General features: G+C 36.9%; 1 protein-coding gene across 1 annotated transcript; it reads left to right on the forward strand.

Annotated features, from left to right (window-relative positions):
* Positions 1 to 7534: 7534 nt before the first annotated feature.
* LOC111599253 lies at positions 7535 to 8226 on the forward strand. The gene is made up of 2 exons (XM_023314852.2): positions 7535 to 7592; positions 7649 to 8226. Exons 1-2 carry the CDS (start codon positions 7542 to 7544, stop codon positions 8150 to 8152), a joined length of 555 nt encoding a protein of 184 aa, XP_023170620.2. The 5' UTR covers positions 7535 to 7541; the 3' UTR covers positions 8153 to 8226.
* Positions 8227 to 12551: the final 4325 nt, after the last annotated feature.

Raw genomic sequence — 12551 nt, forward strand, 5'->3', positions numbered from 1 at the left:
TATAGTATCTACGAGGCAAGTGGGCAGCTGTCAGCAATTGCTGCAGATCTATTGTTTGATCAGTTGAGTGCAGTAACTGGTTTAGTCTGAGCAGGGCAACCTGCTTCAGGGAGCGACAACTGCCACGCCGTCTGATTGGCCACATGATGTTGATGTTGCCTCGCGTGCAGCTCGCTGCTGCAGCATGCAGATGCTGCATTACTTTTTAATGCCGTGGCGGAACCCAAATTATCTAATTTGCAAAGTTATTGCTATTAATTGGGCGTAATTATTGCGTGTCGTCGGGGCTAAATGGCGCCTTTTATGCAGCCTTTATAATTAGTTTCCTTTAACAACGCTCAGCCCGACCGACCCTATGATTGCTCTAAATGCTGTCCAGCTGAACAGCAGTTGCTGTGGCTGTGGCTGTTGCTGTTGCTTGGTTGTCAATTTTAATTGATTGTTAATCTGCGCCGCGCAGGCTCAGCATGATCTTGGACCCTCTCTCGGTCTCTCTGTCTCTCTGTCTCTGTGTGTGTCTTGCTCTGGCCGAGGTTAATCTTATAAACGTACCGAGTTAATTGTATTAAATACGCTCCACAGCATTGTTGTTGCTGTCCAGCTGGCTGGTTCTGTTGATCGCTGCTATCGTCGCCATTGGAGTTAATGAACCATTGAAGATCAAGGATAAACGATGTACACATGGCAATTAGTTGATTTTTTATTGTAGCCACCGCGATAACTAAATATAGACGGAGGCCATAAATGCATATAACAACGATATGGAGACAGTCCAATCGAGCCCAGGCGGTTCCGCAGAAACTGCACAAAGAGCGCAATCAATGGACCAAAAAAGCAATTTATTAATAAGTGTTTACGGGTAAATTTGTTTATAAAGCTTGGCACTTTATGTGCCAAAGGTGCGTTGACTATTGGCCAAATGTTTCGAGAGCCACCTAGACAAGGCGACTCACAAATTTTGAGAAGCATACTTTTGGGATCGAGCTAGTTTAGAGAACGTTTGGCCTGTTGCTATAGGCATGGAAATTTCTTTTCGTAAGGTGAATAAAGTCCATAAAGTATATAGATGTATTATTTAATGAATAATGTTTGAAAGCCTTATGCATATAGAAAAAAAAATTGAAATTCTGGCAAGAAGACAGATAAAAATTTTTTTATTTATATAAGATGAAAACAATAAAAAAAATATATGAGATTTATTAAAATTTTTATAAGTTATGTATATATATATAATTAAATATATATAGATATATATATATATATATATAATATAATATAATTTAACAAAACCAATTAAAAAATTTTAAAATAAAAATATGTAAAAAAATGAATGATTTTTCTTATTAATTATAAGTTATATATTAAATATAAGATATAAAGTTTTTTTTTTTAAAAAAATATTTTATATATTTCAACGCTGAATTCCCATTTGAATTGGGAAGGCAAGCGAGGCGTGACTGATGCTATAAAGTATATTTATCAGGTATATTGATCAGGATGACGAGCTGACTTGGTATAGCTGTATTCATCCGTCTTGAGACTTGAAATTTCAAACATACCTAGTATAAGTTTATTTTTGTTCCCATTAATCCGATCTATTTTATCGATGAAAATAAAAATTCTGTTTCCTTCCAGAAAAAATTGAAATTTTATCGATCTGCGTTCGATATATAGATTTTAATATTTCATATTTGAAATATTTTCCTCTTTCTCTTTAAATTTCAACATAAATACTAGAGACTTGTGCTTTGGCAAATATACACATTTGGAAGTCATAGTCAAATTATTAAGAGTGCTCATCTAAAAGAAAAGTTATTCAACAATTAAGTCTCCGTAGTTAAGCTCATGCCACAGCTTACTGTGCAGTAAGCAGAGCGCGTGCTTATGCAACAGAGCGTTTGCTATGAATGCAGAAAAAAGAACTGATTGGAATATCAGCTCTTCGCAGGGTTCAGGCTCTCTCCTACTAGAAGTTCTTTCACTTTCTCAAATTAGATTATTCTCATGGAATACGTTTCCTAAATCTTCACAGCTTTGCAGTTCCCTCAAGTCATAAAAACCCTCGACTTGTTCAGTCAAGTCAATGTGATTGCATATTCCGAAATGATATAAATGATTGTCAGATCTTAAATAACAGACATTAGCATAATCAGCTCTTAGCCAGACCTATACAGACTTGATAACTCACAGGTCGTGCGCAGCTAAACTGGAGAGGCGAGAGAACGGCTCGCTAGTAAAATAAATCAAAGTTTTAATTACGATGCAATTAAAGTAACGTATTTCAATTAATTAAAAGCAATTTTGATTGAGCGCGCGCTTACGAGCGAACTGAAGCTGAGCTCTGGTCTGGTCTGGTCTGGTCTGTGTATCAGGCCCACGCCTAGACACAGCCCAAATAAATAAATAAAAAAAACTCGATAAACATTACGAAACCTGAAATTTTGCGCGCCAAAAATGTGCAGCGAAAAACCAAAACAAGCTGCGCACAAATAAATATATTATTAAACATATATATATATACATACAACTTATATATATATGTGTTTAGATAAATAAAAACAGCTGGCTGCAGCGATGCAGCGGCTGCTGGGGCAGGTGATAAGGCGGCTGCCGCGTCGGCAGGTTGTTAAACCAGCTGCCGCCCCGCTGCAGCGGCAGCCGCGTGGGAGCTGCGCAGCGAGTCTATTGCGTCGTTGCGAAAATTAACTGCAATGGAGCGCACTCAGGTTAGTCGGGGGCTAGCGGCCGGGTGCTGCTATTGCCACTTGGCATAAATGTTAAAAGGCTCGCCACAAAGCTTCCTACACAGGCACAAGCGGCTTCCGTGGCTTCAACGGCAACTTCGACTCCAACTTTGACTGCGGCGCGCAAAAAAAAAAATTATTATTGTTGTTGTTGTTGGCGCATTGGCCTAATACGAAAGTTGTTGCCCTTGTGTTGGTGGTGTACGACGCGGCGTGTTCGTGCCACAAGTGGCAGCCACAAATTACACAAGGCAACACATGTGTGGATTAAGTTTTTAGACGGATTTAATCAATAATGAATTCAATTATGTGATGGAAATTTTAAAAATTTAGTTGATATGGGATATGTCCATACAATGTTCAATATATACAGCTAAAGCTTGTATTTACGAGGTATTATTATATTAATTAAAATTAAAATTTCTAATAAAATGCTAATTTATATGCCAGAAATTTATATTTATGTTGTGATTGAATAGAAGTCTTAATCATATGGGTTTCTATTATAAAAAAGTCACAAATTATATACCAGGTAATCGAGTAATTGAAACTCATTAATAAAATTTATATAAATAAAAATAAACATATATTTAAATTAATGGGAATTTATGAAGCAAGAAAAACTTTGCTGTCAATGGTTTTTTATATATTTATACATAATTTAAAACGAAATGATTTGCATACAAAAAATATGTAAAATTATAAATATTTTGTTATATATCATATATTTAAAAATGTTGATAATTTTCAGTTACTAATTTTTTATTTATAAATTCTTATATTTTTCAACATATTCATATTAAAATTTTATATATTTTCATTTACTTATTTTTTATAGAATAATTATAATACTCAAAAATATTTCATTTTTGTTAGTATTATATTTTTAATACATTCATATTTTTTCATAAGCAAACTTTATTTTAAATATATTTAAATAAATATATATTATTTGTAAAATTTATTTTTATTTTGACTACACATAGACACACTACATTTTGGTTAAAGCAGCTTAAATTTGCCACTTAATAGTTGTCTCCTGCTGTCTAGTGTAACTAATGAGCTTAGCAAGCACGTCACGCGTCAAACTTTGTACGTGTTGTTTCGTTTGTTGGTCAAGTGGCCAACAACAACCATAACAACAAAAACAACAACAACTACAGCTACAACTGCAACAACGACAACATGCAACACGCGCTTAATTTTATTGGACGTCATGCGGTGCGCATGCGCAACGGACCTGCCGACCTGATCCACCAACAGTGCCATTGCATATTTACATACACACACAGACTAGATACATACATATAATATGTATATATACATATGCATAAATTTCTATATATGTTTCTTTTCTTTATTTCGGGGCAAATGGCATAATTGGCTGCCCCAGTGCGGTTGCGGGCTGCGACCCACTCGATGACTCCAGCCAAGTCCAAGCATATGTGAGTTATAGACGCCTGCGGCGTTGTACGTGAGATATGAGACATTTGGTTACATGATTTCCATGCTACCTGCCTTCATGTGATTGATAAACGCTAATGATATCAATCAAAAATTAAAGCATTGCAACATCAGTTCGACAAGAGGCCTGACAGAGCTGAAATTGAACTTTGGCGTAGGCTAAGATTGTTAAGCAAATTAGTTGACTTCTTTATTGGATTTTAGGTGCATATAGTTCTGATAATATAATTAAGAGTGGGTAGCTAATATTTTGAAATATTAAACATGATTTAATGAACAAGAAATAGAATCAAAGCCTGAACTGCTCTGATACATCCTGCTATACCCAACTCTGTCTCTAACTTATGGCTTCGTTTGGCAAGTCTTTGTCAAGAGATTTTAATTTCTTTCGAAATTTAATATAGACTTGATCTGTTAGGTAAGTAAAAGCCATCGAAAATTATGTTTCTTATTTGTTTCATTTTTTTTTAGAATATACGATAGATAAAGCACTTTTATTTTATGTTCAAATTTAGTTAAGGAAAAAGCCTTCGGAAAGATATGAATTTGTATATCTGAATATCAATTAATATAATTATTAAAAAAAAAAATAAAAGAATATTTCATTAAATATATATATACATATAATTTAAATATATATATATATATATATATATATTATTATTATTATTATTAAATACAATGAAATTTAAATATAAAATATTAAATACAAAATTCAGAATGATATTGTGAATTTGTAGTGTGAAAACCCAAACCCAAAAAAATCAAAGCAGGAAATTGTTGAAAAAGCTGTAACGACTCATCAAATTGTTTTCTTAGGCCTGATGGAATCATAAGCCAAGCTTCATTATAAATTAGTTTTGAGCACATTTAGTTAGTTTCAGTCTCTACAGTAAGAACTAACAGCAGGCAGGCAGCACTCTTATAAGGAACACCAGCTAATGCCACTGTCGATTGTGTGGGTTCTAATTTATGGAAAACGCATTTGAGCCTGCGTCTCAAGATCGCAGATTGTCATCGTTGGCTAGTGCATTAAATGCGGATTTTTAGTGTTGCAGTTCTCAAATTCAATTGCGCACAAAGCGTGTGAACCTTGTGTTTGTGTGAGTGTGTTTGTGCAACATGCTGCATGCTGCTGCGGCGGCGGTGGCGTTGGCTTGTGGGCCGACGCTGCAGCAGGTTTGTCTCGTGTGTTGTTTTTGTTTCTCTTGCTTTTTTTTATGTCTTTGCGCGCGCTAATTTGTGCAAATCAAACAACAGCCCACAAGAGCAACCAGAGCCACATGAAGGAGCCAAAGACTCAACCAGTTTTTCGCTTTTGCTTTTGCTTTTGTTGCTTTTGGGGCACTGCGTGCAGTTGTAAAAACACCTGCTACAATTGATTAAATCACAGCAATTTATTATTAAGATTTTTTCGAGTTTCTTTTTTACTGTTTGGTATTTCTTGCAGTGGCAGAGGGGCAAAACAAACCACAAAGAAAAAACTATCAAATCGAGGTTGATTGATTTTCGAGGTCTTGTCGAATCGAGCTTTGTGGGTGTTCTCGACGTGAGGTTCAATTCGCTGCTCGGGCCTATTTGGCTTAGACACTGCGGCTACCAGCTGAGTTTGTGCCGTTACTTCAAGCTCATTTTGCATAAATCAATTGGCTGCCTTTTTGCGCAATAAATTTTGGCACGTTCTAAGGCGTTAATTGGGCTTTGCATTTGCATACAAAATTTACATAAGTCAAATATTGTGGGCTGACTGAATTGAAAGTAGATTTTGCATCGACTATGCGGATGATAGATGTGATTAGATGAGAATTAGGGCAAATCGATTGATATTCTTGCTAAAGTGTTATTAAACGAGCTTTTTTTTTAGCTGAGTAACATATTTATATTTTATATTTAAATTTATTTTTTATATATATATTTTATTTTGATTAGGAATATACTAAGGTCAGCTGGAAATATAAAGAACATATATAGTCTGATCAAACAGAAGTGAGATAGAACACACAAATATAAAAAGTTTTAGAGAAAAAAACAAAATTTTTTGAGCACAATAGAAAATTAGACATTTAATTTTAAGCCTGCCTATAAAAATTAAAATAAAATTTAGCCTGCAAAAATTAAAATAAAATTTAGCTTCACCTCGTCGTCGTTACGTCAAAATATAGACTTTGTAGCAAGTAGTATTCAAGTAGAACAACGAAAGGGTATTCTGCGTCCACTTTCATGACCTTAGATAATCCTAAGTTTGAAGAACTTCCAATTAAGCTAAGGCGATGCTATTCAAGTTATGAAATGAATTGGAATTTAAAAGACATGGAATGGATATTAAAAAAATAATGTGTCGAACATGACATGGATATGAAACGGAATGGAAGGGAATTGATGGAACATGGCATGGATATTAAGAGAAAATGGTATGGAATGTTTGGGAATATATGGAATATTACAGGGAAATTAAATGGAATATATGGAACATGACTTTGATATTAAAAGAAATGAAATAGAATGTTTGGAACATGTCACAGATGCTAAAAATGTAAATGGAATGTATAGAAAATTGCATGGATATTAAATGGAATAGAATGGGATGCATGGAACAGGACACGAATATATAAAGAAATATGTATGAAACATGCTATGGATATTAAATGGAATAGAATGTATGGAACATGACAAGAAAATTAACCGGAATGAAATGCAATATATGTAAGATGCATGGATATTAAGTGGAATGGAATGAAATATATGAAACATGACATAGATTTTAAAAGGAATGATTCCATTCCTTTGTATGACCACCATTATGAAATAATATTTTCTTGGTCAAAATATAAAAAATATAAAATGATTCGAATATATATTTCTGTACCCCCATATGCATATGTTAGTTGTAGTTAGATCAGAATCTCATTTGACAAGGCAAAGTTTATTTTTAGCCCATTATCAGCAAAGGCCAAGTACATCAACTGGTTCGAGCCCTGGAATTTGTGCTCCACATGAATCGATCACGTTGTCAAGTCATCTGCCAGGGACAACAAAAATGCGATCATAGATATTACGTTAATGATTTGTGAGTTATTAAAATAGCTGAAAATAAATGCCTTTGCCAGCCAAAGGCTTTACAACCTTTGCTGTAAATATTAAAAAAAAAATATAATTAACAACTTTGTAGCAAATTTAACAAGCCGAGACAAGATCGACAAACACGAAACTGATTGGTCTAAACAGCATGGGACTGAAAACATGAATATCGCGTGCTGTAGATAGGCCCCGGGGCCAGTGAATAAATAGACCAGGCAATTGTCACGATTGGCTACTGTACGACCCGAGCTCGAAATGAAGTGGGCAATAATTTTCATAGTCGTCCAGCTAGTGCATCACATTGCGGTAAATATCAATGAATTGAAATTTGCGTGATATCGAGTGAGACATTCTTTGCGCAGGGCGAGCAAGCCTACGTGGTCAGCAATGAGCAGTTGGAGCCCTTTGAGGGCGACTCGGAGACGCTCGTCTTGTTCGACAATCTGAAAACAGTTGGACGCGATCGTGCGATCAACGGTTCGTTCTCCTTTCTGGGCGACATGGACAACGACGACTTCAAGGTCTCCGTGGAGCTGTACTCCAGTCCCAATAACGACGGGGATTTCAAGCGCATGGTCTTCGACGTGCCGCAGACCAGCATTTGCGAGTGCTTCAAGAAGTTCTATGTGCAATTCGTGCAGCCCTCGGTCAGCGATGGCGAGACCACGAACTTTCCACTCGTCGGCGAGGACACCTGCCCCATACCAAAGGGCGAGTTTTATATCAAGAGCGTGCTGTTCAACACCCAGGATTGGCCCGAGCAGGTGCCGCGCGGCATGGTCAAGGCCATCATAACGTTCTTTACAGGTGGCAAGAATGTCGGCGGCTTTATAGTGCTCGTCAAGATTGAGGATCGTCAGAGTTAGAAGCAAACATTTCATACACTTTTTTATTTTAACTAGCAATAAAGGTCTTTGAAAGCGAACAGCTTGAACTTTCGACTGAACTCGATTCCAGCTCAGATGACGAACTAAAAATAAATCAAATTTCGTGTCGATGACAGCTACACAGGCTTCATTAGAAGCCAGCCATCAGCGGCCCATCAAGACTGAAACCCCAACGCCCCAAAAATTTGGGCGCTGATAATAAATATATAAAATAACAAAAAAAAAACGACGGAAAAAAAAGCGAGAAAAGTCACGAAATGTTAGGAAAAGTGCGCAAAGAAAAACTCAGCAGGAGATATATATTCTACTTATTCACAGATGGATTTCCCCAGAAGTGGCGGCCCGTGATCTCAGATTTTATTTATAAATTCATTCACGACACACACACACAGGCAGTTGCAACGAGGGCGGCAAATGGGGGGCCTGTTGTGCTTCGGTTTTGGCTTTGGTTTCGGTTTCGGGGGTCGCCAGCCACACGCGCCTGCCACGTGGTTAAAAATAGCCGCTGTCGAGCCGTCGACAGCGCACTAAGTCGAATGGGGGATTTTCCGAAAAATGTAAACGTCACTTTAGCTGGGCATTAGTTTTCACCCAGGTCGCTCGCCTGCTGCCAAAACATCTGTGCGACTGACTGCAACTATTTGAGGCATTTTCCAAGTAATATGCAACACATGTTGTTGCGCCTTCGGCTTGGGGTAGGACAATGCGCGTGCGCCCCGTTTAAACAGATTTCTATGGACGCGTATGCATATGAAAAATAATGCTCTGTCAAAGGCAGCTAACAGCAAGTGACAGTTAGGGGCCGCTCCTCTGATGCCAGCTCATGTCAGGCATGACATTAGATGATGCTCTGCCCTGATAAGTCCTGCAGTGCCAAAGCACATGCGTCCCCCTTGGCATGCGTATAACACACTCTGTTGCACAATTGTCAATCAAAGATGTTGCGGCAGAGTTGCGACAACTTCCAGAGTGCAACTTGTACAGTTGCAACAAAATGTTGTCAGGTTGAAGAACTTCTAAATTTACGCTGGCCAAAACTAGCTTCGAGTGGGGCGTGCCCAATTGCCAGATACTCATTGTTAGTTAGTATGGGAATTTTGATGAAATGCTATTGTAACTGAGCTACATATATGTATGCATTATACGAGCAAACCTTTTATGTAAGATAGGAGAGAGTTTCGCACTATGTGCCATTCAAATCGAACCCTTTTATTTTTAACAATTTTTTAATTTTTACTCTCAAAGGCAGCTCTAAAGCTTCAGCAGTTCGTCAAGTCGGGCTGCAGCAACTCATAGCTACATTAGCTTAGCTTGTTCTTATATTATTATATTTTTTATTATATAATATAATATTTTTATAATATAATATTTTTATTATATTATATTAGAATAACATTAGTTTGTAGAAGTGTTAGCAGAATGAAATGAAGCACAGGTTCGCAAAGATCAATCATGGCAACGACATATGATAAGCTTCTGGTATTGGAAAAGTCGAGCAAAGAATGAGGTTTGACAGCAAGAGAGACAGGGCATATGAAAAGAGAATAGACAACACAAAATTGCAATTCGACTCAATCTGAGAGCAATTTAATAAAAGTAAGTGAAATTGAGTCTAGAATGTTTTTTAGATATGCATCAGAATCTCCCTCAGCCATTCTCATTCTCTTCATCTCTGCTGCATTTGAACTACGCTTTCAGCATAGCATTTTACTGTGCTTCAAAATAATTTATATTTAATAATAATATAATATAATAATAAAATATATTACATATATAATATAATATTACAAAATAATATATATAATATATAATATAAATATATAAAATAAATATATTTTATATAATATATATATAAAATTTTCTTCTGTATCTTAGTTAAGATCGGTCATCCATGCAGTTTTGCTTATCGATATTTGCTACAATATATATGTTAATATGTACTTTTTATACTCGTCTACTAACTGAAAAAGAGTATATTAGTTGCGTTGGTCTGGCTGTGCGCTTAACATTTTCTATAAACTGAGTAAGCGTTCGAGAACATTTAATTTGTATTAATTTTATTTTATGACTTTTTTAATTTTAGATAATCTATAGAGCATGTATACGTATGGAAAATCGAAAGGAAATATATATAATCTACTATTTCAGAGCTAGTATCAGCAAGTTGTTCAGTTGAATCAGCAGACACATGCTCTGCTAAGAGACACTGTTAATATATCTATTGTGCAGCTGCTTAATGAACCAGGAATTATTGAAGCTGCTTTAACTGATAGACAACACAAACTTGCAACATACTCAACTGTTGCGACTTCACCTCCTCCCCCAGCTCTGCTTAGATTTGCAGCGAAACACTTTACGCCCCTCGATTACCCACACGCAATAGGTCAGCTGCGTTAGTCAATTCACTTGACCTTAGCGCTAAGAAGAAGAAAAACAACAACAACAGTCAACTTTAACACTCAATTGTGTATCTCTAATTTTTAATGTCTTCTTCAAAAATTTTGTTAAAATTTGATTTGTTTTTGGAATTTACACAATCGTTTAATGGGCCCACAAACAGGGTGATAAAAATGGTGTCTGTTGGCATCGACACACACACACACATACACACGCAGCTGCAGCTGCAAGTGGCGAGCTGCCACAAATCAAATCAAAGCATACAAATTGTTTTCAAACGAATTATGGCATATCTATGGCCGGGAACGATGCCAAGCGACAATGATTAAATATTTTTCTGAAACTTCTGTTTGGCCATTAAAATGTCGAGGCGACGCCACATTGCGTAGAATTTTAACAATTTTATTAATGGGTCGCGTGATTTAATGTGTGCCCTCATATCTATCGCTGTATCGTTGCTCTCTATCTATAAGGCAGCCATAGATATGGAATTGGGATCCGTTGCCCTTTGGGCTGTTGCCTAATTGCGTAATGATTGAGATAGTTGTTGTTGGTCTGGGCTTGGGCTTGGTTTTATGATCCATGCGCTAATTGGACTAGCTTATGTATGTGTATTCAATTGGACCAACTCGATACCAACTCTAATTGGCTTCCGTGTCTGGCTGCAATTCGACCAGCGACCATCCAGCGACTCCCCATGGCGGTAATGAGCTGATCTAACGGCCGTTCTGCTTTTGATATCATGATTTTTGAGAGTTGCCCACAATTGGCTTTCCCACGCCAAGCTTCTGCCACACATCCATCAATATCACAGCTGTTTAGTGGCAAATCTCCAGATAGATTTAGCATATTGCACAAGCGCGTCATAAAAACTTTGCTAATTGAATGCAAGCTGTGCAGTTGAGGCTATTAAAATGTGACCTCCACTTACAAATGGGTCAAATCAGCTGGAATCGGGAACGAATCTTACGAACTGCCAACGATTTATGGCGACAGCGGCAGCAATAAAATTGCGAAAGTCATTTTTATAGTTGCGGCACAGATTTGAAATTTTTATTAAGAATTCCATATGAAGAGTTGAGCTAAATGCGCTAAAGTCTAAAATTGAATAAACTCTGATTCGACTTAACTTTTTTTTTTTTTTTTTTTTTTTTTTTTTTTTATTTATATTTTAAAAGTGTAGAACCTGTACAATCAAATTTATATGAGGAATTAAAAGGAGACAGTTTACAGCATTCCCATCGTTCTGGCTAAGCCTTGCCGTTTAAGACGTCTTAGGGGTCTGGCAGGAATTAGACCTCTTGCAAGTAGGCTTCGGTGTCGTTGCAGTCTGTCCGTGTCGACTTAACTACTTCTAGTAAACCTTTAAGTGTTATAAGCGCCCTAAGGTATGCAAAGAAATATCGAACAAAAGCGCTGCAAGAGCAGGAGCTGGAAGTATAATCCTGTCTAGCATTTGCCACAAAAACCAATTTATAGATAATCATATAATTAATCATGCACTTGTCCAACTGTGCGCTCACCCACACCCAAGTGAAAGGACACGCAAACACCCAGCCCATTATTGCCGTCTGACCATTAACTCAGCTGCTGTCCGACGCGCTATGATTGATGTCTGGGCTGAGAACGGAATGACTAAACAATTTCAGCAGCGTGCAAAAATCAGAAAATGGGTAAAATCGTTTGTGGAAGTTGTGATAAGACAATTTGACTTGACTTGACTTGACTCGACTGCACTTTACTTGGCTTCTAATTAAACCTGTCTCTGTCGCCCATTTTCCACTCCTTCCGATTTCTTTTTATGCCGCATCATGGTAAATAAGAAGCGTAGCTCATTAATGCAACAACAGATTTGTAGCAGCATGAATTATTCATGTGTGCGTGTGTGGGTGTGTGGGTGTAGGGGCGTGGCAGTCAGCTGGCCTCTTAATTCACTAACAGTTTGTCTGAGCCATTTTACCCTCAAGTGGCACACTTATGC

Source organism: Drosophila hydei, unplaced genomic scaffold (genome assembly GCF_003285905.1).
Source record: "Drosophila hydei strain 15085-1641.00,03,60 unplaced genomic scaffold, DhydRS2 tig00000001-arrow-pilon, whole genome shotgun sequence".
Lineage (NCBI taxonomy): Eukaryota > Metazoa > Arthropoda > Insecta > Diptera > Drosophilidae > Drosophila > Drosophila hydei.

What these genes read in the sequence shown, in the direction of transcription:
- LOC111599253 (XM_023314852.2), top strand. Translation starts at nt 7,542, where the DNA reads ATGAAGTGGGCAATAATTTTCATAGTCGTCCAGCTAGTGCATCACATT. An exon ending in AGCTAGTGCATCACATTGCG is followed by an intron (nt 7,593 to 7,648) that starts GTAAATATCAAT and finishes TTCTTTGCGCAG; the next exon opens with GGCGAGCAAGCCTACGTGGT.